We start from the raw sequence: 23541 nt of genomic DNA on the forward strand, positions 1-23541 counted from the left end.
AAATCCAAAATCCACAGAAGAATCTACTAAACTGTCACAAATTATTGAGCGAACTTCTGAGTTCTCCAGAGTTCTTCATCAAGCAGGATGTTAAAAACAAATGAGAGATGGAAGAAATGCACCTGCTCCCCCCAGTGTGCAACTTAGAACAACCTTGAGCCGCAATACAGTTTTGAAGATATAACCGGATTAGACTCTTAAGACGAGAGGCAGATTGCAAGGTGAACCCAAGTCTACTGGGACAAAGAAGCACAAATTGGTGTTACCCAAATTTTGTGAATATAAAACCTAACAATTGCTTAGTTCTATCTCAATCCCTAATTGGAACACAGAAGAGTATTTTGCGAGGATATTGAGTATGAAACCTGTGTATTTGCTGAAAGACCAGCTCAGGCTATCTTTAAGTATATCTGTTCTTCCATTGCTAACATACAGGCAGTTTTAAAATATGATACACACATCATGAGCCAGACTTTTATAATGATTAAAACAAGTATTTCTAAATCAAGGTTGAAGAAGCTCTGACCCAGGAGCTGAATATGCAGTCCCCCAGGCCTCTCTGTCCAGTCCTTGGGACTTTCCCCCAGCCACACCCCTCAGTGGCCTTGTTCTGAACCCTCCCTTGAATGCTTTTGCATAGCTGGAATGTGTCATTGAACTGGCTGGATGGAAGGTGAACAGATGTACTTCTGTGTAAACGTCTCTGACTTCTATGAGGCTGTTCCGCCCACTTTTTGCGTTTGGCTCCCCCCCCCCGCGCATGCGGCCCTTAGGCTAAAAAAGATTCCCCACAAGGGAATGAGGCTCTTAGGCTGAAAAAGATTCTCCACCCCATTCTAAATCATACTTTTTAAAAGAGGAATTGCTGCCTTTCTATAATGGCTGTTGTTAACATTTCCTGTGTATTATCTCATGATTCTTATGTTATGTCATATTATCTTATGTTCTTATGCTGCCATGCACTTCTTCCATGTTTTAACTGGGAAATCCAACAACAGAAATTTGCTTTTGTATTTCTCATGGCTATATCTTAGGCTGCATATGCACCATACATTTAAAACACATTGGTCCCTCAAAGAATCATGGGGACTGCAGTTTAAGGGTAGAGGGAATTGCAGCTCTGTAAGGGTAAACTACAATTCCCAGAATTCTTTGTGGGAAGTCATGCACTTTAAATGTATAGTGTGTATGAAGCCTCTGCTTCACAAATTGAAGGAAGCTGTATAAGAATGAATAACCATGGGTGAATGATTAGCAGTTTTCATCTCACATACTGTTTTCTGCAACAGCAACAAGAAAATATTATGGAAATTCCCCTTTCATGCCAGGAAAGACAAATAATATATGACTCCAGAAAATGGTGGGTTGTTTTATCTACTCAAAGATAAGGTGTGGTCTAGTAATTTGTCCCCAGTAACTAAATACCCTGTGGCAAACTGAATTTAAGTTTGGGAAAATTATAAACTGAAGGAAAGTGAAATTGACAGATTCCTTCATCCCCAGCCCAAGTTCAAGGGGTTCTTCTGTTCTAAAGCTCAGTGGCAACATCAGTTAACACTTATGTCTTAACCCCTCTAAACCATCCTTAACCACCCTCTCATTCTCATCTCAAAGGTTGCAAATTTCCCCCACCCTTTGAATGCATGTTTTTGAATAAAGGAGACATTCCAGTCCACATTGGCAAGTGGTGATGATTCTCTCCTAATAGACACTGAGTTTTATTTATTATACAGCCACGAGTGTAGATTTTTCACATTTCACAACATTAAATTGAAAACACCCCCCATGCCATTCTGATGCTTCCCATAAACTCATTTCAAAACAAAACCTGACAAAACTTATAGTCCTGAACTCAGAACGCTTGCTTAACAACCCTGTCAATTTTCATGGCGATACACAAAACAGTCAGAGAGAATAGAGAGTTCAAAGTCTAAAAAGAAAAACCCAGACCCCTTTTGGACTTTTTTCTGTCAGAGTTCTCATAATCTGTTGAAATTCATTAAAAATCAGCCATGTTACCTGTAATCCTATTACTGACCTTGCCCCATACTCTGACCTTCATCTTCTGCAGTTTAAAAGTTTACAAAATGCCTGGCTGATGTTTAATTAATTTAAGAAATTTTGCATTGAACTTGAATATTCAGTGAGGACTAACTGTCTGTTCCAAAAGCCAGACTCCCAGCTGCTGGGCTTGCCTCATCAAGGGGCCACACCCACACCAGACTTTGATTTCACTTGAGACAGTCATAGCTTCCCTCAGAGAATCCTAGGAAGTGTAGTTTGTGAAGGGTGCTCAGAGGAGACTCCTATTCCCCTTGGAGAGCTCCAGTGGACAGAGTGGTTTAACAGTCAGCCGTTCTGATTTCACTAACTACACTTCCCAGGATTCTTTGGGAGAAGCCATGACTATCTAAAGTGAAATAAAGGCCTGGTGTGGATGTGGCCAGGGACAGCTTTGGTTTAAATTTGGGTGGGAGGCTACATGTGCGTGCTGCAGAATAAAAACGTGGGAGAAACCCTGAAAAGCAAAGTTACTGTTCACAATGTTTTCCTTTTGGAAAGGAAAAGGGCTTCCCCTCTGTCCAGTGCCCGCCCACTCAATCCCCTCCCCCCCCCTCCCCTTCCTACCCCTCCCCTGGGTCACTGTTGGTCTATGACCTGGGAGACCAGGGACTGAATCCCCACACAGCCATGAAGCTCACTGGGTGACCTTGGGCCAGTCACTGCCTCTCAGCCTCAGAGGAAGGCAATGGTAAAACCACCTCTGAATATTGTTTACCAACACAGCCCTATTCATAGGGTCACCATAAGTCAGGCTCAACTTGAAGGCAGTCCATTTCCAAACATGATTGCACAGAAATAAATCCCATTGAACTCAAAAAGTATGCAAATGATCAAACCCTCCCTCCTGCCCCTCCATCTTGCCCCTTCCTCCCTCCTTCCTTTGCTCCTCCAATCCCCCTTCCCCCTCCCCATGATCAGTTTTACCTATCTTAAGCTTGATTGCAAAGGAGTAAATACCATTGAACGCTATAAGCATGCAAATTATCAAACCTGTCCTCCCCTCCCCCTTCCTTTGCCCCCTCCAATCCGCTCCTTCCCCCTCCTCCTCCTCCCCCCCCTGGTCAATTTTACCTATCCTAACCATGACTGCATAGGAGTAAATCCCATTGAACTCAATAAACATGCAAATGATCAGACCTGCCTTTCCCCTCCTTCCACTCTCCTCTCTCTTCCTCCTCCCCTCCCCTCCTCTTCCTTTTTCCTCCTCCCCTGCCCACTCCAGCCCTCCCTCCCTCGTCTCTGGTCAGTTTTACCTATCCTAAGCATGATTGCACACTGAACTCAATAAACATGCAAATGATCAAACCTATCCTCCTCCCCTCCCCCTCCTGCCTGCTCCCATCCCCCTCCTCCCCTCTGCCCTTCCTCCAGATGGTCACTTTAAATATGTCTGATTTACTTTGCAATTTTAGCGAACTTTCCTATAGGAAATCATTTTCTTTTGTTTCTGTTTCTGTGAATATGTGAAGTATAGCAACACTTTGCAAAATTTACACTAAAAAAACCTTCAAAAATAATTGTGGAATAATGACACTGACTATTCTACAGAATAGTCTCCAATGGACATAAGGAGTGTCTCAGTTTGCACAAGATAAAACAGTGGGAGGTGAAATATATTCTAGCAAAATTCTAGGTGAGCTCTATGTTTTTAATTGGCCATGCCCACCTTGCCTTAAATGAAGTGGTTTAAACATGTTGTTGTTATGTGCCTCCAAGTCGACCATGACTTATGGCGACCCTATGAATCAGTGACCTCCAAGAGCATCTGTCATGAACCACCCTGTTCAGATCTTGCAAGTTCAGGTCTGTGCCTTCCTTTATGGAATCAATCCATCTCTTGTTTGGCCTTCCTCTTTTTCTACTCCCTTCTGTTTTTCCCAGTGTTATCTTTTCTAATGAATCCTGTCTTCTCATTATGTGTCCAAAGTATGATAACCTCAGTTTCATCATTTTAGAAAACATGCATCCTTTTTTTCCCCAACAGCTAGAGTCATTGCTGAAGTAGCAACATATTGTAATCAGTCTGATTTTACATCAAACTGCAGTTTAAAATTCAACTGTTAATGCACTCAAAACAGAAAAAGAACATAACCTCCAATTTGAAACACAAAGGCTTTGAAATAAAAATAAATTTCACACAGATTTCTAGGATGAATAATGAGGGAAATAAAATTTTCTAGATGAGATTCTCTGTAGAAACATTAGTAACACAGGAAAGAAGCAAAGTAAGAAGAACAACAACAAACATACATAAATATAATTCTCCATCTTTGGGGATGGCAGTTGTTGCCACCACTCACCATACGCTCAGAGGCACATGTTACCAAATTCTCCTAAGCTACACAGGAAGTGGATTGGACTGTGAAAGACCAACCCAAATTGTCTTTGCATTTTGACAAATTGGTAGGGCAGTACAATATCTGAGAGGAGGTCAGGTCTCCTGCTCCCCTGGTGCATTCACTATAGCTGCCCACTTCCCTGCTTTTTAAAGTTTGATAAAAATATCTGTTGGCTATAGGTATGTTCTTAAACTGCAAGGTTTTTTGCCTATTAGTGAATGTACACAAAGATTTATATCCAGCCCCTTTAGTGTTTACACAGCACTCACGACGGCTAACAATTAAAATAATGTATAAAATCTAATATATTCCAAATATGGTATAAAAACAGGCAGGTGCAGAAGATAAAACAGAGATATTGGATAAAATAAAATATCAGATATACTAAAAGCCTGACTAAACAAAAAAGGTTTTACCATACAGCAAAACACCTTAAGAAATGGGGCCAAATGTGCCTCATGGGACAAAATGTTCCAGTTTTGGTGCAACCACTCAGAATAGTTTTTCTTCATTCTCCTTTACTAAGTCTCCACTGTAATCAGGACACAAAGAAGGGACTCTCCACCAGATCTTAGGCAGTAGACAGGCAGGCATTGAAGGCAGCAGTCACTAAGGTATCCTGGACCTAAACCATTTAGGGCTGTCAAGATCATCACCAACCATTTGAATTGTACCTGGAAACAAATTGGTAACAGTGCAGCCCTTGCAGTGGGCAGGTATAATATGATATCCTTAAGTGAGTGCCTACCAGCAGCCTTGCTGCTGCATCCTGGGTAAGAATGGAAGAGAAATTCCATTCCGTTCGCTTTTAAAACCAAATCTGTCAAATTCGCACTTACCAAAACAATACAAGAGCCAAAACACAGCTATCCTTCAAAATTCACGCATCTCCAAATCTTGTGATGCAGTTCTCTAGCCAAACAATGTTTACAAAAACATGTGTTAGGGGAAAGTATGTATAAAAATGAATATATTAGAGAAAATAACATACAAAATGCATTATATTGTGAGAAAATGCTTGTAAGAATGTGTGCATTAGTCAAAGCTGCATACAAAATATGTTAGGAGAAATTTGCACTAAATTGCTGGAAATTTTTCCTGAGGATTTTTAGAAAAATATTTGCAAATTGCTGCAGAAATGTGGAGAACTGAATTTAAGGTGGGGAAAATGAGAAACCACGAGAACCAAAGCTGACATATCCAGCCATCCCTAAGACCTTTCAAAGTTAGCACCATGTAGAGCATGTCACAGTACATGGCATGTGTCACTGCAGCCTGGTCTGAAATAGTTAGGACAGAATCATTTGTATTTGCCTATCTAGCCCAGCATTGTCTACTATGATTGGCAGCAGCTCTCCAGGCCTTGGGCAAAGGTCTTTACACTATCCTGACTTTTTAAATTGGGAATGTCAAGGATTGAGCCTAGGACTTCCTGCATGCAAAGCATGTGCTTTACGAATGACTAACAAGTCCAATCTGAGGACCTCTCCGTAAGCCAAATCATTCCCCATTTTGGGATGCTGATACTCTTAGAATTTTCACCAGCATCTTCACACAACAGTCAAGAACGGGAGAACATCCCTTTTATTCCAGTCATTGCAGCAAGAACTTCACACAGCCACACTGAAATTACAAGGAGATTTCTAAAAAAAAATCCATGGAGTGTGGAATATACTGCATAAGGTGCAGGCTTTCAACTTCAACTGCCATCCCTGTCCTCCCACCACCACCACCACAAAAAGTGAAAGTAGAATTGTTTACACATTCTCACATTTGGATAGCAAGCCCAGGGATGGAGCAATCGGGCAGACTGATGATAGAAAAGGGTACCCTCTTACAACAATGGTGCAATCGGAGACAGCTCATGCAGCCCCTGTGGCAGCACCAATATGGCTGTGTATGTACCATACATTTAAAGCCCATTGAAAGCCCATTATTTGCCCCCAAGAATCCTGGGAACTGTAGTTTACCCCTCTTAGAGCTATCATTTCCAGCATCAAACTACAGCTCCCAGGACCCTCTGGGGAAGTCATGTGCCTTTGATGTACTTTAAATGTATGGTGCGTTCACAGCCTTTATGCATAAAAATAAGCACATTGCTTTTTACGTAGGTTGGGAATATGGCAATGAGTAAGCTCCTTTCATTCAGGCCTACTGGGAAGGTAACACTCACTAAGGATGTAAGAAATAGTATTAAATAAATAAATGTTAAATAGAAAATGTATATCTATAAGTGAAGTGAGAAATCAGCCCTACTGTTTTTTCAAAAAAACCAGCAGATACTGCTTAGGGTTCTATAAGTAAAGAAATCCCCATGGCCACCACAGCAAGCCTGTTTAATCTAGATAATTTGGCCACTGCCTCTGAGCAAGATTAACACAAACTGCATTTCATTCTTCCTGTTAAACAGAGAATGAAGAGCCTTCCCTAACAGGTATAATGGACAAAAAGGGCAGTGCTCAGATTTAAGAATAATGGAAGCCATCCATTTGAGAAGGACTCTCTTTACACCCATCAGTGCTTTTCCTTTTTCTTGGCGGCCACAGCCATGAAGCACTAGTGGAGGTTCTCCTCGTGCCTCAATAGGAGAACATAAATTCCCCACACACCGTTGCTGTTCAACACAGACTCTGCTTTTGCGGTCAGACATGTTCTTTTGAAATTGGATCTCATCAGGGTTGCAATGTCCCACTTTCCCTGTGCTGGCTTCCCTGGTTTGGTTTTCCTGTCTGCTCTCCTGGCCGGCTGCAGTTGGCAAGTTGCATCTGGTCGTTCCTTTTCCATCTCTCCTCCCCCCACCATTCCCTTTCATGAGACTGGGTTTTTTGTTTTCCCTTTCACTCTCATTCCCTCCTTGTGTAGGCCTGACTGCTTCCTTGTTCTGATGAACCAGAAAGCTATTTCTTCTCAAACTATCAACTCCAGCATAAGAACATATTGAAATAATTTTCCTTGGGAAAGCATTTTTTCCAGGCGCCGAAAGAAGAGAAAAAAGTCTCGCTTAAGCATATAAACTTAAACAGTTCTCTCTTTTGACTGCATTATTACAATGACAACTTAAGAGCTAGATGGGCAGGGATTTCCTGAGGTGCCCACATGACCCTAACTAGGACAGTGGATATGGGCAATCTTTTGATATACATGCAGATAAGCTACAAATGTTTCCACTAACAGAAGAAAAGCAACATCAGGAATGTCTGGTGCTAATTTATCATATTGAACACAAGACAACCTGGTTCCATACTCACGTACTGGAATGAGGACTGCTCTGTCAATGGCATATGGGCCTTTTTCCTTACACGTGCATTTAATTTGCTAAATTAGTCTCCCATTGGCCGAGGGAAATTGACAATGGTCAACCCTTGTCTGGAAACTCATGTTTCTTTTGAGAAGGTGTTGATCCTACTAAGCTTTACGCTCTATCCTGATCCTGGGGAGTAGATCCAAACACTGCATCCTTACATAAGGTGAAGAAATGTTCTCATACATTACTCAGTTTTAGGGGAACACCATGACATTTAAATGCGTTTAAGCTTAGCACCATGTGAACAGCAAAAAAAACACAGGCTTGTCTGACACTGGCTTTGGCTTTTTCTTCTTTTTTTTGCACCATCATGCAAGCTAAGTTTTTTTAAGTATGTTATTGCCAAACCTTTAGCTCCCTCTTTAACAGTAACTTTTGCAGATGTGGAAGCCTAATGACTTACCTCTTCTTATGGAGTTGTCTGGATTAACTGTCGCAATGCATAAATGCAGCTAATTGTCCCGCAGGGCCTCAAGTCTAAAGACATCTTTGAACATATAGAGTTGCTCTTGTACAAGGTCTTCATTGGACTCTGTGCTTTTGGCGCCAAAGTCTACTCAGACTCTCAGCAGCAAAGGGTCTTACCTGCACAGAAATTACATTCTGAGAAGAACAGGAGGCATCTTCAACAGTAAGGGGCTTGACAGCCACATCTGTAGCTGGAGCTAAAAAGGTGGCAAGCATCTGCATTTCTCTTGGCTTCCAAAATGTTAATTACTCCCCTTCTTACTGACATGTCCCTCTTCTCTTTGCAGATATGCCACCACTGCTGCCGATGGACCTCAAAGGGGAACCTGGACCTCCCGGAAAGCCTGGCCCAAGAGGACCTCCTGGCCCACCTGGCTACCCTGGCAAACCAGGCACTGGCAAACCAGGACTTCATGGCCAACCAGGCCCTGCAGGCCCACCTGGCTTTTCTGGCATTGGCAAACCAGGCATCCCAGGGCTTCCTGGCAAAGCAGGTATGAAAGGGATGCCCGGAACAACAGGTGAGCCTGGCATGAGAGGAGACCAAGGGCCAAGAGGCTTGCCAGGCCCACCAGGGCTGCCTGGACCAGCTGGCATCTCTGTTAATGGAAAACCAGGCCAAACAGGTAGCCCGGGTCTACCAGGATTCCGGGGAGAACCTGGTACCAAAGGAGAGCCTGGCCCCCGTGGTGAGCGTGGCATGAAGGGTGAAAATGGAGTTGGAAAGCCTGGATTGTCAGGACCACAAGGGAATGGAGGTCTCCCAGGCCCTGCAGGGCCTCCCGGGCCTCAGGGCATTGGGAAACCTGGACTTGATGGATTGCCTGGTGCTCCAGGTGGCAAAGGTGACTCAGGGCTTCCAGGTGAGCCAGGGCTTAGTGGGTCACCTGGGCCTATGGGCCCACGTGGCCCCCCAGGTGTGGGTGGAATTGGTGTGCCAGGTATAGCTGGTGCGCCCGGCCTGCTAGGACCGATGGGCCCTAAGGGGGAGCCTGGTCACCGTGGCCTTCCTGGCATGCCTGGGCCTACAGGATATGGAAAGCCAGGTCTGCCTGGCTTAAAAGGAGACCGTGGGCAACCAGGCGTACCAGGAGTCATTGGAGACAAAGGGGAGCCAGGAATGGATGGAGAGCCAGGTGAGATGGGGCCCCCGGGTATTATTGGGCCCCCAGGGGCCCCTGGCTCTATGGGTTTGCCAGGTAAACATGGGATTCCAGGCCCTAAAGGTGAAGCTGGACCAAGCGGGCCTGGAGGACTACCAGGTATGCGTGGAGACCAAGGACCTAGTGGTTTTGTGGGGAAGCCAGGGATTCCTGGGGAGAGAGGATTGCCTGGCACACAAGGAATGCCTGGCCCAATGGGCCCCAAGGGGGGAGGCGGTTTTGCCGGTCTTCCTGGGGTACCAGGACTTACAGGGCCCATGGGTTCAAAGGGGGACTCAGGTATTCCAGGGCAACCAGGCCTAAGAGGCCCATCAGGGATACCAGGTTTGCAAGGCCCTTCTGGTCCAATGGGGCCTCAAGGTTTACCAGGCCTGAAAGGAGAACCTGGCTTCCCAGGCCCACCAGGAGCTGGCAAAGTAGGGGAGCCGGGTATTGTAGGCCCTTTTGGGCATCCGGGGGTTCCAGGCAATCCTGGATTAAATGGGCTCCCAGGACCACCAGGGCCTCCGGGACCACCAGGAGCACCGGGGATATTTGACGAGACGGGGATTGCTGGCGCCCATTTGCCAGACGGGGGCGTAGAGGGTGCAGTGCTAGGAAATGGCAAGCCTGGGAAGTCACAATTTGGCCTAGGGGAGCTATCTGCCCATATGGTACCTGCCTTCACCGCCATCTTGACTTCGCCCTTCCCAGCCTCAGGAATGCCAGTAAAATTCGACAGGACTTTGTACAATGGACACAATGGCTATAACCCAGTGACAGGGATCTTTACTGCTCCCATCTCTGGCATCTATTACTTTGCTTATCACGTCCACGTCAAAGGAACTAATGTCTGGGTGGCACTTTATAAAAACAACGTGCCTGCCACCTATACCTACGATGAATACAAAAAGGGCTACTTGGACCAAGCTTCCGGTAGCGCAGTGCTTGAACTCAAAGGGAACGACCAGGTCTGGATCCAAATGCCATCGGATCAAGCCAACGGTTTGTACTCCACTGAATACATCCACTCTTCTTTTTCTGGATTCCTTCTCTGCCCCACATAACAGCTGTTGGGCATACCTCTTTTAAATCCACTTTAGCCATAAACTTGTCTTTTTTAAAAAAATACAAAAATACAAAAAGTCACTGGGAAGATGGTGCAAACTGATGGTGTGCGGAACCGTTTTGACAAAATTGAGAAGATAATTTGGGAGAGAGAACTTTACTGTTTTCAGTTCCATCTTTGTATTCGGAATTTAGTTGACACTAGTGACTGCACATCAAACGTGGATGCTAACTTGAGGATTAGCTGCCAGTCAACTCTCTTAGGACACACAGAAGGCATAGAATAGTAGAGGGGCCTATAAGGCCAACAAGTCCAACCCCCTGCTCAATGTAGAAATCCAAATCAAAGCATTCCCGACAGATGGCTGTCCAGGTGCCTCTTGAATGCCTCCAGTGCCAGCATGTGATAGATGGCAGTGCTTGGGGAGCTGCAGCCTATATCAGCTTAAGGCACCTTCCAAAATTTAATGTTTGTTCATGTTGCAGCTTCCTGTTCTAAAAATGTGATTTGAGTCAGTCAAATTGGGATATGATGAAGACCCAAAAAGGGTAAATTGTCAAACTGTGGAATGATTTGCATAAGCACCTTTTACACAATGCTCAATGCATCTTTAAAGCATCCCATCAGAGGTATATGGAAAAAGGGATGGCAAGAAAAAGATATTCTAAAGCCAGAGACTTTTATCATCCTCTGCAAAAACAGGACTCCTTAAAATTCACGTGTTTGTAGCTCATCAACAAATAAAGTAACTAAAGGTCCATCATGTGTAGTCAACAGCCTAAGAATAGTTCTATGAAGGCTGTCTTCTGACAATCCCACTGTAAAGACACTGTAGATATAGTTTCAGTTGCTACTAGCTTGAGTAAGATTGAATTGTGTTATCTTCAAAATGCCAGTTAATAAATGATTTTCTTCAGGATGTGTAAACTTTTTTTTTATTGAGGGTGGTGGAAATACCCAACCACCATAGAAATGTTGATTTTTTAAAAGTAGATTTCATCGTAACTTTCCATTCAATCATTTCTACTATGGTGCTACTAGCTACTTAATGATATTCAATATAGTGCAATATCTATCAAAAAAAGGTGCAAAGTGTTATGTGCAAAGGTTTCTGTGATTTAGGAAAATAATTTCAATGTTGTTTTTTTACCACTTTTTATCTCAATAATGCTTGAAATGTCACCTGCCTTACAAGATTATTCACAGCTTTTGAAATGACTGTGATCATGTGAATACCATGGCTGACTAGGAACAATCAAAGCCTTTTGGGTCTGTCTTTTGGGTCTGTACAGTCATTTCACAAGTGGCAACACATATCCTTAATTTGCTAAAGAGAGAACTGTCTCATCTGGGAGAAATAATATGCTGTTGTAGTGATACCACGTAAAAGCAAGCAAGAGCCTCTTGCTATATAAACCTGTTATGAAGAAAACAGATGGAACTGATCCAGTCCATGGTTCAGAGACTGTTCTTTTCGAGTGCCCAGGATGCCAACACTTTGGCCAAAGAGGCTCAGTACAATTCCCCAGGTTTAATGTAGATAGATATATTTAAACATTAAAACAATAAACATTAAGTTTGTGAACAAGTATTCTAGGGTGAAATAAGAAGGGGGGAAACACATTTCTGGATTGTAAAAATAACTAACCCTGATAGAAAGATACTGGAGCATTGAAACTTGGGCCACCTGCTATTCCAGCTTTGCTACCATCCGCCTCTTTTCTTCCATCTTTTAACTTAAACTTGTTTGTCTGATTTAGACACAACAAAAAGAATAGGCCCAATATTTCTGATTCCATCTGATGTTTTCTAAATTCCTGGAGATGAGGAGAATGCCAAAAGCACACTCCACTTGCAACAACGTCTTTGGTTTCACATTGGGTCACCACAGGCTAAAACTGAAGAAGCCAACTGCACACATTTTCCACGTGCTTAATATTGGAAGAAGATTTCTAGGAGACTTGTGCTCTAGATTTAAGTGTATTTTCCTGTGAAGAAGAGCATCAAGCTTCCATGTTTAACATAGATCTAAGAAAATGTGTTACTATTTAACAAAAGCCAGATTGGCAGAGATGGAAAAAGTGGTAGATAAGTACACTAATGGCAGTAGAGACTTGCATAAATCTAAGGTTTGCTCCAGGTTTCGTTGTACACAATTTATTTATACTGTGTTCGAACACAGATATAACCTTTTTTCCTTCCTCCTTTGCAGATTTGCATTCTGGCACAAACACAGTGACAAAATGCACATTTATCTCCAAACTTGGGAGTATTAAATCATTCCATTTCACCGGTGCTGTTCTGCAGCTTCACTACTCTCTCGTCTCATTTATTCAACTTTTTAAACTTCTTAACGTTGCACATTGTACAGGTGCTGTTAACACAAGAGAAAATGAAGTGTGGGCTGATTGGCAAGTCATGGGTTGGCTTTTTTTTTTAATGTGTTCAGTACCTGATATTTATCTATGACAAAGTTTGTTTTTTTGTCGGAGAGATTTGGGCGTCAGCAGAAAGATCAGGTTTGGAAACTTTGAACTATGCATTACAATGTTCATTTTAATGTACCAATTCTCTTTTTTTAAAAAGAAAAGAAGTTTGTCTTTAGTATCCATTGCTAACTTAGTATATAGAGGGTTTTTAGTTTTGTAAATACTTATGTTACATGCACTGTTTCATAGCAAATTTGGTTTTAAAATGCACTCTTGTTTTGTGATCAAAAACTGGCGTTCACTTTTGAACTGAAACTACAGTACTTGATTGTATTGACCCAACATCAATAAATCTTATTTTACAAAAAGAGTTATTTGCATTTCAAGGTTCTACCTGAAAAATCAGGCCAAAGCAAATATATTTTCAATCCCCATCTTTAGAGCAAGACTGTTCTTTGATCACCAACTGAGAAGTGAAAGATACAGAAGGTTTTCAAGCTGACCAGAACAGCTAAGTCTCCCTCTTACACAAGTCCACTAGGACGGTTTCAGAGATCACTGTATGCACACAGAGGCCTCACAGAAAGGTTGGAGCACCACAAATATTGACACTAACAGGGAAGAGCCTGCTTGGATAGAGCTACCACATATGCACTAGAGTACTGTTTAGGCTTGGCTTCACACTTAACATGCACCAAATTGGGCAACTTCCTTTCTTGAAAAAAATACAGAATTCTCTTGAAAACTTGGCATAGTAGAGAGTGTGAACCTTTGTCCTACTCCTTAACACCACCAGAAATTCGAATGAAGGTAGATCCACACTGCACATTTAATTCCTAGATTTCATCTGAGTATTACTCACATGATCTGAAGCTTTGCACAGTGGATTTTGCACATGCATGCCCAAATGCAAGTCCCACATGTGGACAATGAGTGGCACTGGAGGCAGGATAGGCATGCTGGGTGGGCAGAAAAGTGGTTCCTGCTCCCCTTCACGTTTAGCAGAATGTATCCATGTCAATGTATCATCCAGTTTGGCCTTTTGGTTGCTGCTTAAGGCAGCCATGTTTTATTTATTTTAGATTTACTACTGGTAACCCACATTCCTGGTTATCGAAGACAGGTGTGAAATCTCAAGACTCCCAAGTACTCAGATTACTCAGTTATAAGATGGAGTGTCCAGCTTTTTCCCTCTGGCTACTACACAGGAAATCCAAAAGCAGTTTCTTTAGCTGTGTCTGATGAATTTGCACCCTAACACTGGATGAAATGCAATGCTTACAGTCCTGTCCTCACCCAGTACTAAGAGTTTCTGACTCTAGACATATTGAATTGACAGAGGTTTTGACTCCAACTGAGATTTAATAATAAAAGTCTCAAAATCAGACAAAGCCAATGTATGCAGCAGAAAGCAATTGGCACTTTTGAGCTGCAGTAGAAAACTTTGCCAGCCACCCAGAACATTCTAGGCATGTTTCCCTTGAAGAAATAAAAGCCCCCCCCCCCTTTGCAGATGAATTTCCCCTCCTTTGGGAAATGAAACAGAAACACATATCTGATGACCTGGTACCAGACTCCTCTTTCTAGGGCTCAGACCTGCTAGCAGTAGAGTTCACACAAGCTGTCAGCCAGCTTCTCTGTCTCCTCAAAAGATTCACAGCTATACTTCCAGTGCTGGGGCACCTGTTCTTCCCCATAATATGCCCCAGCGATGGCTCCAGCCATGGTGGCAATGGTGTCCGTGTCTCCACCCAATGAGATGCAGTAGATAATGGTCCGTTGCAGGCTGTTGTAATCCTCAGGGATATCTGGGTGGGATTCCATGCAGCGCAGGAAGGAATAGATGGCAGTGGGGACAGAGTGCAGAGCTGCGATGCCATTGCCTGACAAAAGAATCAATTCTGTTCAGCAGGCAACAACAGATGCACCTAGCATTCCATCATAAGCTCTCCTTACATTCAAAGTTATTGCAAAGTCATGACTATAGAAATGATTGTGTGTGTATATGTATATGTGTATGTATACGTGTACACATACATCATCAGTTGCTCCAAGAACTTATCTCGACTCAGCTCACCCTGGAGAGCATAGTGAACTGCCAAGGCCTGCAGTATAGCTCCATTATTACCCATGGAATTGGACTGCGTATATTTATATAATGTACATATATATTATGTACAACATGACCAGTGGCCCACTAAGCCCATCATTCAGTCTTATAACTAAGACAACCACATGCCACTGATAAGTCCACACGCACGTTACGTGGGCAGTACACATCTCTTGATGCGTATCCCCAGCACCTGGTATTTGGAAGTGTGGCTTCTGTGAACATTTCTGGCTATGAACAACAGATCTAACTGCTAGAAACTCATTTGATTGTCTACTTATGGTACAACTTTCACAACATCCTATGACAATTTCTATAGGCCAAATAAGCACTGTGAAGACGTCTTAAAGTTGCTATCAATTTAACTGGATAGTGCACACACAAACACACACACACATGCACGAACCAATTTTGAGCAATTATTTTTTCATGTTATTTACTTTCTCCCCAATGCTTTATGATGATATAATAAACCATATACTTGAATTTTATAATACTACGGAGAAGTTTTACTGCTTTCTGGTCACAAACTAGGAGTCCAACCTTGTGCTCAGTGGCATGCTTACCTAATTCTAACACCACATCTGATTTGGGGATGGTGCTGTGCTCCAAAAATTCTTTTATCTTCTTTAGACGCTTTGAAAATGGTAATTCCTCATAGCCCAGCCTGAAGATGAGAAACTGGGCTGAGACATATGCTTCAAAATGCTGCCCCCTGGTGTTACATCCAAGTATAAATGTAAGCCTGCCAATCAGGCAGACATTACTTACATTCGTGCATCCGCAATAGACTTGTCATCTGCTTCCACATCCTCCATGTGGCCTATCAGCTGCTCCAGGAACTTATCTCGACTCAGCTCACCCTGGAGAGCATAGTGAACTGCCAAGGCCTGCAGTAGAGCTCCATTATAACCCATGGAATTGGAGTGTGTCAACTCGGCACTCAGTTTAGCGAACTGCAGAGGCAGAAGACAGCATTGGAAAAGCTAAACCTGAAGAGGCAAAAGAACCAACAAGGCATCTTCTTCGACAGTTGCTGGCAACCGCTGCCATAAGAATCAGTGACAAAGCCACAAACCAATTATGCAGCGCTCTGCTGCCAAGCAGTTGTTCTCAGCAGTCCAAGGGCTTGCTTACCTTTGTGTCTTACCCACGCTATTAATATATGTGGTCTTAAGCAAAGAATGAAAGAAGGCCCCTGCTGGATCAGACCACTATCTGATGCTGAAAGATTCAGGACAGGCAAAAGGAAATAGAAGGAGCTTAGAAAAATTCATGGAGGATAATGCTATCAGTGGCTACTACTCATGATGGTTGTGTACTACCTGTTATTGGAGGTGACATGCCTGCATGACTGTTGTTAAGGAAAAGTGCTGTTCCATTTATATTCTGCTTGCAGGCTTCCCATAAGCATCTTGTTGGGCACAATAAGGACAGGATGACGGACTAAATGGACCTTTAGCTGATCCAGCAAGGCTCTTCTTACATCCTAATCCTGTCTCCACAGTTGTTTCTGGGAAGCCTACCAGCAGTACATGAAACACCCCCACACTTCGTTACTCCCCATCAACTGGTATTCATTCAGGCATGATGCCTCTGAACCTGGTGGTAGCTATTGGTAGACTTATTTTCCATGATTTTGTCTCATCACTTTTTAAAGCCATCGAAGCGAGTGGTCATCACCACATTTTGTGGCAACAACTTCCATAAATGCATTGTGTGGAGAAATATTATTGTTGTGTATCCTGAATCACCTGTCAAATCAGTTTCACTGGATGATCCTTAGTATTATGAGGGAGAAAATGTCTCTATCCTTTTTCTCCACCAGCAAGGATAAGCCAACTGCTCAATGTGATTATTTTTTTTAAAAAAAACCTAACAAGCTGTGTATTAACCTTTGTTTCTCCCTTGTCTACATTTATGGGAAACATGGGATAAAAATGAATGAATGAATAAAATCCAGACAGATTTTCACACTTAGTCTTCACTGCCAGTTATCCTAGACAAAAGAGGTATAAAGGCTGAGCACACTGTATGAAAAACCATTCAACAAAGAATACTGGACAGAAGTGACCAATCAACCAAATACAGATTCATTTAGTTGAATGAGTTCACTATGCTCTCCAGGGTGAGCTGAGTACTAAGAGATTTAGCCCAAGTTCAAACAAATGTGTTCAATGTATTCAGGAGCAAGTCTGGTGTGAGTTTAATCTAGAAACACACCAAGTTGTGAAGTGTGTTCCCTGACTGGCTTTGCTAAACATCTTATCCTGTCTCCAGTTATCTAAAGAACTATAGAACTTATCTAAACCTCTCTTATATCCGTGTGCTGTTGAACTTCACAGAATTCCTTACATAGAAAATTTAATGAATCTATTTTGTGGGAAAGAATTATCTTCAGTCTGTTCTAAGTCCTGCTCCTTAGTCATTGTATCCAATGCCTGCCAGCAGCCTGAGACTTCTTGCATTAGGTTGTAAGGTAACTGTTCTCAATGCCATGATTACACAATGTTCATGTGAGGGAAATTGTGACACACATCCCTCATAGACAGCAGTCCCTGAGAGCCCCACCAACACCATCACTACATTAGAAACAACTGCAAAAACTACACCAGGGATATTGCCTCCTCAAGACTGAAGAGTGACAACTCCTGCAACCCTTTTGCACTGCAACCAGCAGAGGGCTGCAACCAGATGGTTGTTTGACGGGAAATTCTGGGGTGACGATAATATTCCTAGATTGCCTCTTACAAGATTGTCGCAAAGATTCAGAGATACTGGCCCATGAAGACATGAGACTCATGTATATCCCGGCTAATTTAACCAAGAATTATTATTACTTTCAGGCAGCATCCAATGCACTTGGTTCCATTAGTGCAAAGATTTACACTTGCACAATGGAACTCCCACCTCCCCACACACGTGCCCTGTACCCTCCCCAAATATGCTCCAGAGGTCTGGGGGAAAACCCAGAACAGATTTAGGGGCATGCAGGGCAAAGTTCCATTGCACAAACAAATCCTTGCGCTAACAGAACAGGTTACTTAGCACTGCTTTGGACACAACCCATTTATTCATTTGATTTATCTGTCACCTAATTCACAACTTACATCCACAATTTTTTTTAAAAAAAACCTATCATGTTTAATGAAACAATGCACCCCTATCCCACCCCAAAAAGCACATATACACACAGAGAGAAATAGCAGTAAGCATAGTTATCATAATCCTTCAAAAGCCTGAAAGAAGAGGTTATGTCTTAACCTGGCATTGAAATAACGTTAATGTTGGCACCAGGTGGGCCTCACTGGATAGAGCATTCCATAAATGGGGATATGCATGTCTGGCCTGGGCTACTATATGCGAAACCATTTCAGTCTTATATAATACTAAGCATTATTATGGTAGGTTACCTATAAAGAATCAACACACCTTCATTACGTCTTGAACATTAGAGTAAGCTAGTGAAATGCCTGCCACTCTCATGGCACCACCATTCCCATAAGAGCCTTTCCCATTAAATTGCTGTCTTGCTGGCTCAAACACATCTCTGCATTTGGGACTAAGGAGTTTCTTGAATACAGTAATCACACCACCTCCATAGCCGCGGTCAGGATCCTTCTTATATTCCTCAGCAAACCTATAGGAAGAGACTTTGTTAGAATGCAACTCCAATGAGTCAGAGAGCGACTAACACAATGACCAGAGCTTAGTTGAAGTTATCAAGCAGTAAGGGATGAACTTGGAGGATCTATTTAATTTATGTTGCTTCCCATGAAACATCCCAAAGCAGTTTAACAATAAAAACAATAAAACACATATAAATATAGTTTCTAAGCCAATACAGATGAAGGCTGGGATAAACATCTTCACTTAAAAGGCTTGTTGGAAAAGAAAGGTCTTCAACAGATGCCAGATAGTGTCTGTCTGATATACATGTGCCAGTGTGCCCAGCAGTGGCAATGTGCATGAATTAGCTGATTGTACTGGTTCATCAAGTGAATGCTCACACTGCATGCAGATCCTTCTCAAGCACTTCTCAATGGGTACCTTACTTTTCCCTATGTGTGTTCAGAAAATACATACAAAGCAGCCACTGAGGCATGCCTAAATGTGCACATCTCTGTGGTGGAAAACTATCAGATAAGAAAAGGCACACATTGAGGAAAGTCTGAGAAGCTTGTCTTTGTCTTTTTCTTGCCTAACATAAGAGCAGAGAGGGGAAGAAATTGCACAAAACCTAGGACAGCAGAAATACTAACTGAAACTCTCACCCCTTTTCCTGCTGTGCCAAACAAAACACCTGCAAGATTGCATCTCATTTATGTTTAAAAAATTGGTAAGGTTGAGTAAGCATGCAGGAAACTCTACATGGAAACATGAAGCTGCTTTAGGCCACACTCTTATACTAAGAGTTAAGTCCTTTTGCACATGGTGATCCTTACTTCTGAGTAAACATGCATAGAATTGCCTTGTCAAATTCACTGGTCCATGGAGCCCAACACTGTCTGCTGTGACTGGCAGCAGCCATCCAAGATCTTTCCCATCCCTTCTCATCAAGATCTCGTGTTGTAATTTGTAACCACAGTTCTCTCCTTACCGCTTTGCCATATCCACTTCATCAAAGGCCCGCTTGGCTAGTAGTGACCTCACTACTGAGTGGGTCATCTCTGTATCATCACTGTAGATGAGGATTTCTAGAAGGCAGAAAGTGTAGAAATAACATCAGTGTATGACTGAAAGGCCTATGGCCATACTACCGTGAACACGCCCAATCTCATCTGATCTCAGAAGCTAAGCAGGGTCAGGCCCGGCTAGTACTTGGAGGGGAGACTGCCTGGGAATACCAGGTGTTGTAGGCTTAGAGCAGCCTTTCCCAACCAGTGTGCCTCCAGATGTTGCTGGACCACAACTCCCATCAGCCTCAGCCATTGGCAATGCTGGCTGAGACTGATGGGAGTTGTGGTACAACAACATCTGGAGGCACACTGGTTGGGAAAGGCTGGCTTAGAGGAAGGCAATCGTAAACCACCTCTGAATACCTCTTATCATGAAAACCCTATGAATATATCCAAAAAAGATTCATAGGGTCACCATAAGTCATAATCAACTTAAAAGCATATAACAACACAATAGCTAAAAGACTAGAAAGCACATGGACAAGTGTTATGTACATTCTCTTCCTTTTCCACTCAGCAAAATTTGAGAACTGAGAAAGGCCACATCTGCACTATACATTTAAAGCACAATGATATCACTTTAACAATCATGGCTTCCCCCAAAGAATCCTAGGAACTGTAATTTGTTAAGGGTACTGAGAGTTATTAAAAATGGAAATGGACTGCCTTCCTGTTGATCCCGACTTATGGCTACCCTATGAATAGGGTTTTCATGGTAAGCAGTATTTAGAGGGGTTTACCACTGCCTCCCTCTGAGGCTACTCCTCCCCAGCTGGCTAGGGCCTGCTCAGCTTGCAACAGCTGCACAAGCCAGCCCCTTCCTTGTCCGCAACTGCCAGCTGGGGGGCAACTGGCTCCTTGGGACTATGCAGCTTGCCCACAGCTGCACAGGTGGCAGGGCACGTAACCCTTGAGCCACTCAGTGTGGGATGATCTTTAGCTGGCCCTTTACACCCAGAAGACACGAGCAGGGATTTGAACTCACAGACACTGGACTCCCACCCAGGCTCTCCTCCCCACTGTGCTATAGCAGCTCTTGACAGTTATTAAGAGGCCCCTATTCCCCTCACAGAGCTACAATTATAGCTCTGTGAGAGGAATAGAGGTCTCCTAATAACTCTCAGCACCTTTATCAAACTACAGTGCCCAGGATTCTTTGGGGGAAGCCATGACCAGGCTATGGTTTGAAGGCACATAAGGCCAGCTCCCTGCTGAAGCTAGGCAGGGTCAGGTGTGGTCAGTGCCTGGATGGGAGACCGCCTGGGAACCATACGTAAGCCACCTTGGGTTTCTATCATAGACAGAAAGGCAGGGTATAGTGTGGAAATGGCCCAAGAGAGGTGTCAGACAATCCCAGAGGGAAGTGGGCCACTCTGCACAAATTCAGAGAACTTCACACATTTCTGAGCTGAGCATAATCTTAGCATTTAAAACATGCTCCAGGGGCTCAAATGAAACACTGGGTAGGTGGGAGAAAGAGATTCCCGGAACTCAGCAGTAACAACAACACACAGCAAAAATGATCTCATTATAACATAATACAGCAAATTTTACATTACTAACAATGACAATAACCAACAGCTTATTAAGCACAAGAATGTCAAGAACATAACACTTTTTCATTATACCAAAGGCTCACCACTAACTTGTTAATTTGTTACTGTACCTGTTTTGCTTTTTGGTAACTGTCAGTTGATTGTGCTTTTTGCATTTATTTCCATCTGAACACAACATCCCCACCACAACCCCCACCCACATGTGAATATTGGCCTTTTTAGTGGCTATCCCCAGATTATGGAACACCTTGCCTTGCGAAATGTGGCCTCACTGTTTTGCACTGGTTATTGAAGACCTTTTTATTTTATGAGACAGACAATTGTCTTTATAATCTAAGTGTTGATCCTGTCACTTTTTATATTTGTTTTATGTTGTTTTATGCAACTGTGATGCTGTAAGCTACTCTGTTCACTCTAGAAGAATGAGATATAAATGTAAACAAACACCCATGCTTGCCAACTCCAGATTACAGGCCACGCATCTGCTGAAGTGGGCTGTGGTCCCTGAAAGCATAAATGTAAATGTACTACCTTCTGACGATCCTATGAATAGGAGGTGGTTTACCATTGCCTTCCTCTGAGGCTGAGAGGCAGTGACTGGCCCAAGGTCACCCAGTGAGCTTCATGGCTGTGTGGGGATTCGAACCCTGGTCTCCCAGGTCATAGTCCAACATTCTAACCACTACACCACACTGGCTCTCCCCTGAAAGCCTACGCTGTAATAAATGTGTTAAAAGTCTTTAAGATCCCAAAAAACTCTCAAGCGTAAGAATAAAAATATTTACATCTCTCCCTTCCACTGTTAAAAACAGGGCGGCTGCTGACATATTAAACATAACCAAAAAAGCACCTGCATGTTGGGATGTAGGTTCAGTGCCCTTCACAGAATGCATAACCCTGGCATTCCACATCCTGAATGGATTGATAGGAGAGCCATACACAGAGGTAGGACTACATTTCTTTAAACGTTTCCATCATTAACACAAATGAAAGGTATTAGAGCAGTTCAGTTTTTAAGATAATCAAAGGCCAAATTCACTTCCTGCCCTCTTCACCCACAAGCTTTCCAACTGCCCCCCCCCTCGCTAAACAGCATCTTCTGTTATCTTGGGCGCTTCTTTCATCCAGATTTGTTTGCATGGAGATTAGACAACGTTGCCTATTTAACGAGGAGGCCAGACGGCAATTGAGTCCAAGGAAGAGCTATCCCATACTGCGTTTTCCTAGCACTTTCCGGATGGCAAAAAGCCCCCTCATCCGGGGCTGTTGCGATACAACCTGAAATTGCCAGCCTGAGATTGAATCACACGCACCCCACCCACCCCGCCAAAATAGCCAGTCTGGAAGCGCGCTCCCCCGCCTCTTCCGGGTCGCTTAAATAACTCTAACGAAGGATGAGAACTTCCGTCACACGAAATTCTTATTATCTAGTACCATACAAATACCACAAACCCTCTCAAAGGAATTGACAAGGTGGGGGGCAGAGGTCGTCTCCCCAAAAAAAGAAGAAGGGTCTCTCGCCCTCCTCAGCCCTGAGGACACACAATCAGCTGTGGTAAAAAGCGACTCAGCTTACTCCTGCCACCCGCCGCCTCTGACTGGAGCGAGCGCACGAAGCTCAGCAGTTCCGTCAAGGCGACCGATTCGGAAGCTTCGAAGCCGCCTCCCAAGCAGTCGCCCAGCAGTGCCCCGAGCAAGCAGCCCCGGACCCGGCTCCGCCTAAGGGCCGAGGCCGCTGCAACCGCGCTTCCCGCCATCTTGACTCCTCTCACGTGAGGAGGGGAAAGAAGAGCGGCTCCTGGCGCCCACCTCTCGTCATTACAACGCAATTCAGCCATCATCCCCGCCTCAGTTAAATTAGATCACTAAACAATGAAAACGATTGTATTTATGTAAAAACAATTTTCTGCGCCGTTCCTTGTTCAGAGGGAGACGCCAGGATGGCATAAGATTGCAATAAAATAAAAATAATAATATATCATATTTATAGAAATAGACCACAGAGAAATATCACCACTTTTTAAATGCCTGGGGAAATAGGCATTGGATATCACAGTGATGACGATAATAATGATTAAAAAAAATAGGAGTGTCTTGCTTGGGTCACCATCACAGATTTTGTAGTTGTTAGTTCACAACTCTTCCTCCCCAGTTAATCTTGCTGGAGCAAAGATTTTCCTTCCAGAATGGTTGTGTTCGAAGAGGGGCAGGCAGAGGGCACACCTGTCATTTGGGGTCGTTATTATTATTATTATTCATACCCCGTGTTGCAACCCAAGAGGTATTTTACCTGAGTCTGGTTGGGCGTGTCAGCTAACTGAAGGGACCCTAACTCTTGACATATTGGCACCTCACACATTAGGCCATCAGAACAAGACTTT

General features: G+C 43.3%; 2 protein-coding genes and 1 pseudogene across 17 annotated transcripts in view; 2 read left to right on the top strand and 1 right to left on the bottom strand.

The window, feature by feature from the left end:
• COL8A2 (collagen type VIII alpha 2 chain) overlaps positions 1 to 13148 on the top strand; it is a 252743-nt gene extending 239595 nt beyond the window's left edge. For all 15 annotated transcript variants that reach the window (XM_061596120.1, XM_061596124.1, XM_061596115.1 and 12 more), the window contains one exon: positions 8463 to 13148. In XM_061596120.1, coding sequence (XP_061452104.1) covers positions 8463 to 10384 — 1922 coding nt within the window. In that variant the 3' untranslated portion in view covers positions 10385 to 13148. The remainder of the gene's footprint in view (positions 1 to 8462) is intronic.
• ADPRS (ADP-ribosylserine hydrolase) lies at positions 11917 to 22974 on the bottom strand. 2 transcript variants are annotated; one of them, XM_061596129.1, is made up of 6 exons: positions 22737 to 22974; positions 19526 to 19622; positions 18358 to 18565; positions 15697 to 15881; positions 15492 to 15592; positions 11917 to 14698 (listed from the first exon to the last, which is right to left on the bottom strand). In XM_061596129.1, the coding sequence occupies exons 1-6, from the start codon at positions 22915 to 22917 to the stop codon at positions 14415 to 14417; spliced, it is 1056 nt and encodes a 351-aa protein (XP_061452113.1). In that variant the 5' UTR covers positions 22918 to 22974; the 3' UTR covers positions 11917 to 14414. The 2 variants fall into 2 exon arrangements, with proteins under 2 accessions (XP_061452113.1, XP_061452114.1); XM_061596130.1 differs by lacking the exon at positions 22737 to 22974 and adding an exon at positions 22613 to 22687.
• LOC133371061 (5S ribosomal RNA) lies at positions 19669 to 19787 on the top strand (annotated as a pseudogene).
• Positions 22975 to 23541: the final 567 nt, after the last annotated feature.

The sequence above is a fragment of the Rhineura floridana genome, chromosome 15 (genome assembly GCF_030035675.1).
Source record: "Rhineura floridana isolate rRhiFlo1 chromosome 15, rRhiFlo1.hap2, whole genome shotgun sequence".
Taxonomy (NCBI): domain Eukaryota; kingdom Metazoa; phylum Chordata; class Lepidosauria; order Squamata; family Rhineuridae; genus Rhineura; species Rhineura floridana.

Bases quoted from the DNA above. Each gene is read 5' to 3' on its own strand.
- ADPRS (XM_061596129.1), bottom strand. From the start codon at position 22,917: ATGGCGGGAAGCGCGGTTGCAGCGGCCTCGGCCCTTAGGCGGAGCCGG. The intron at 19,623-22,736 runs GTAAGCTGAGTC...TCTGCCTTCTAG, and splicing joins AGAGGCGGCGGGTGGCAGGA to AAATCCTCATCTACAGTGAT. The intron at 18,566-19,525 runs GTAAGGAGAGAA...CTCTTCCTATAG, and splicing joins GAAGTGGATATGGCAAAGCG to GTTTGCTGAGGAATATAAGA.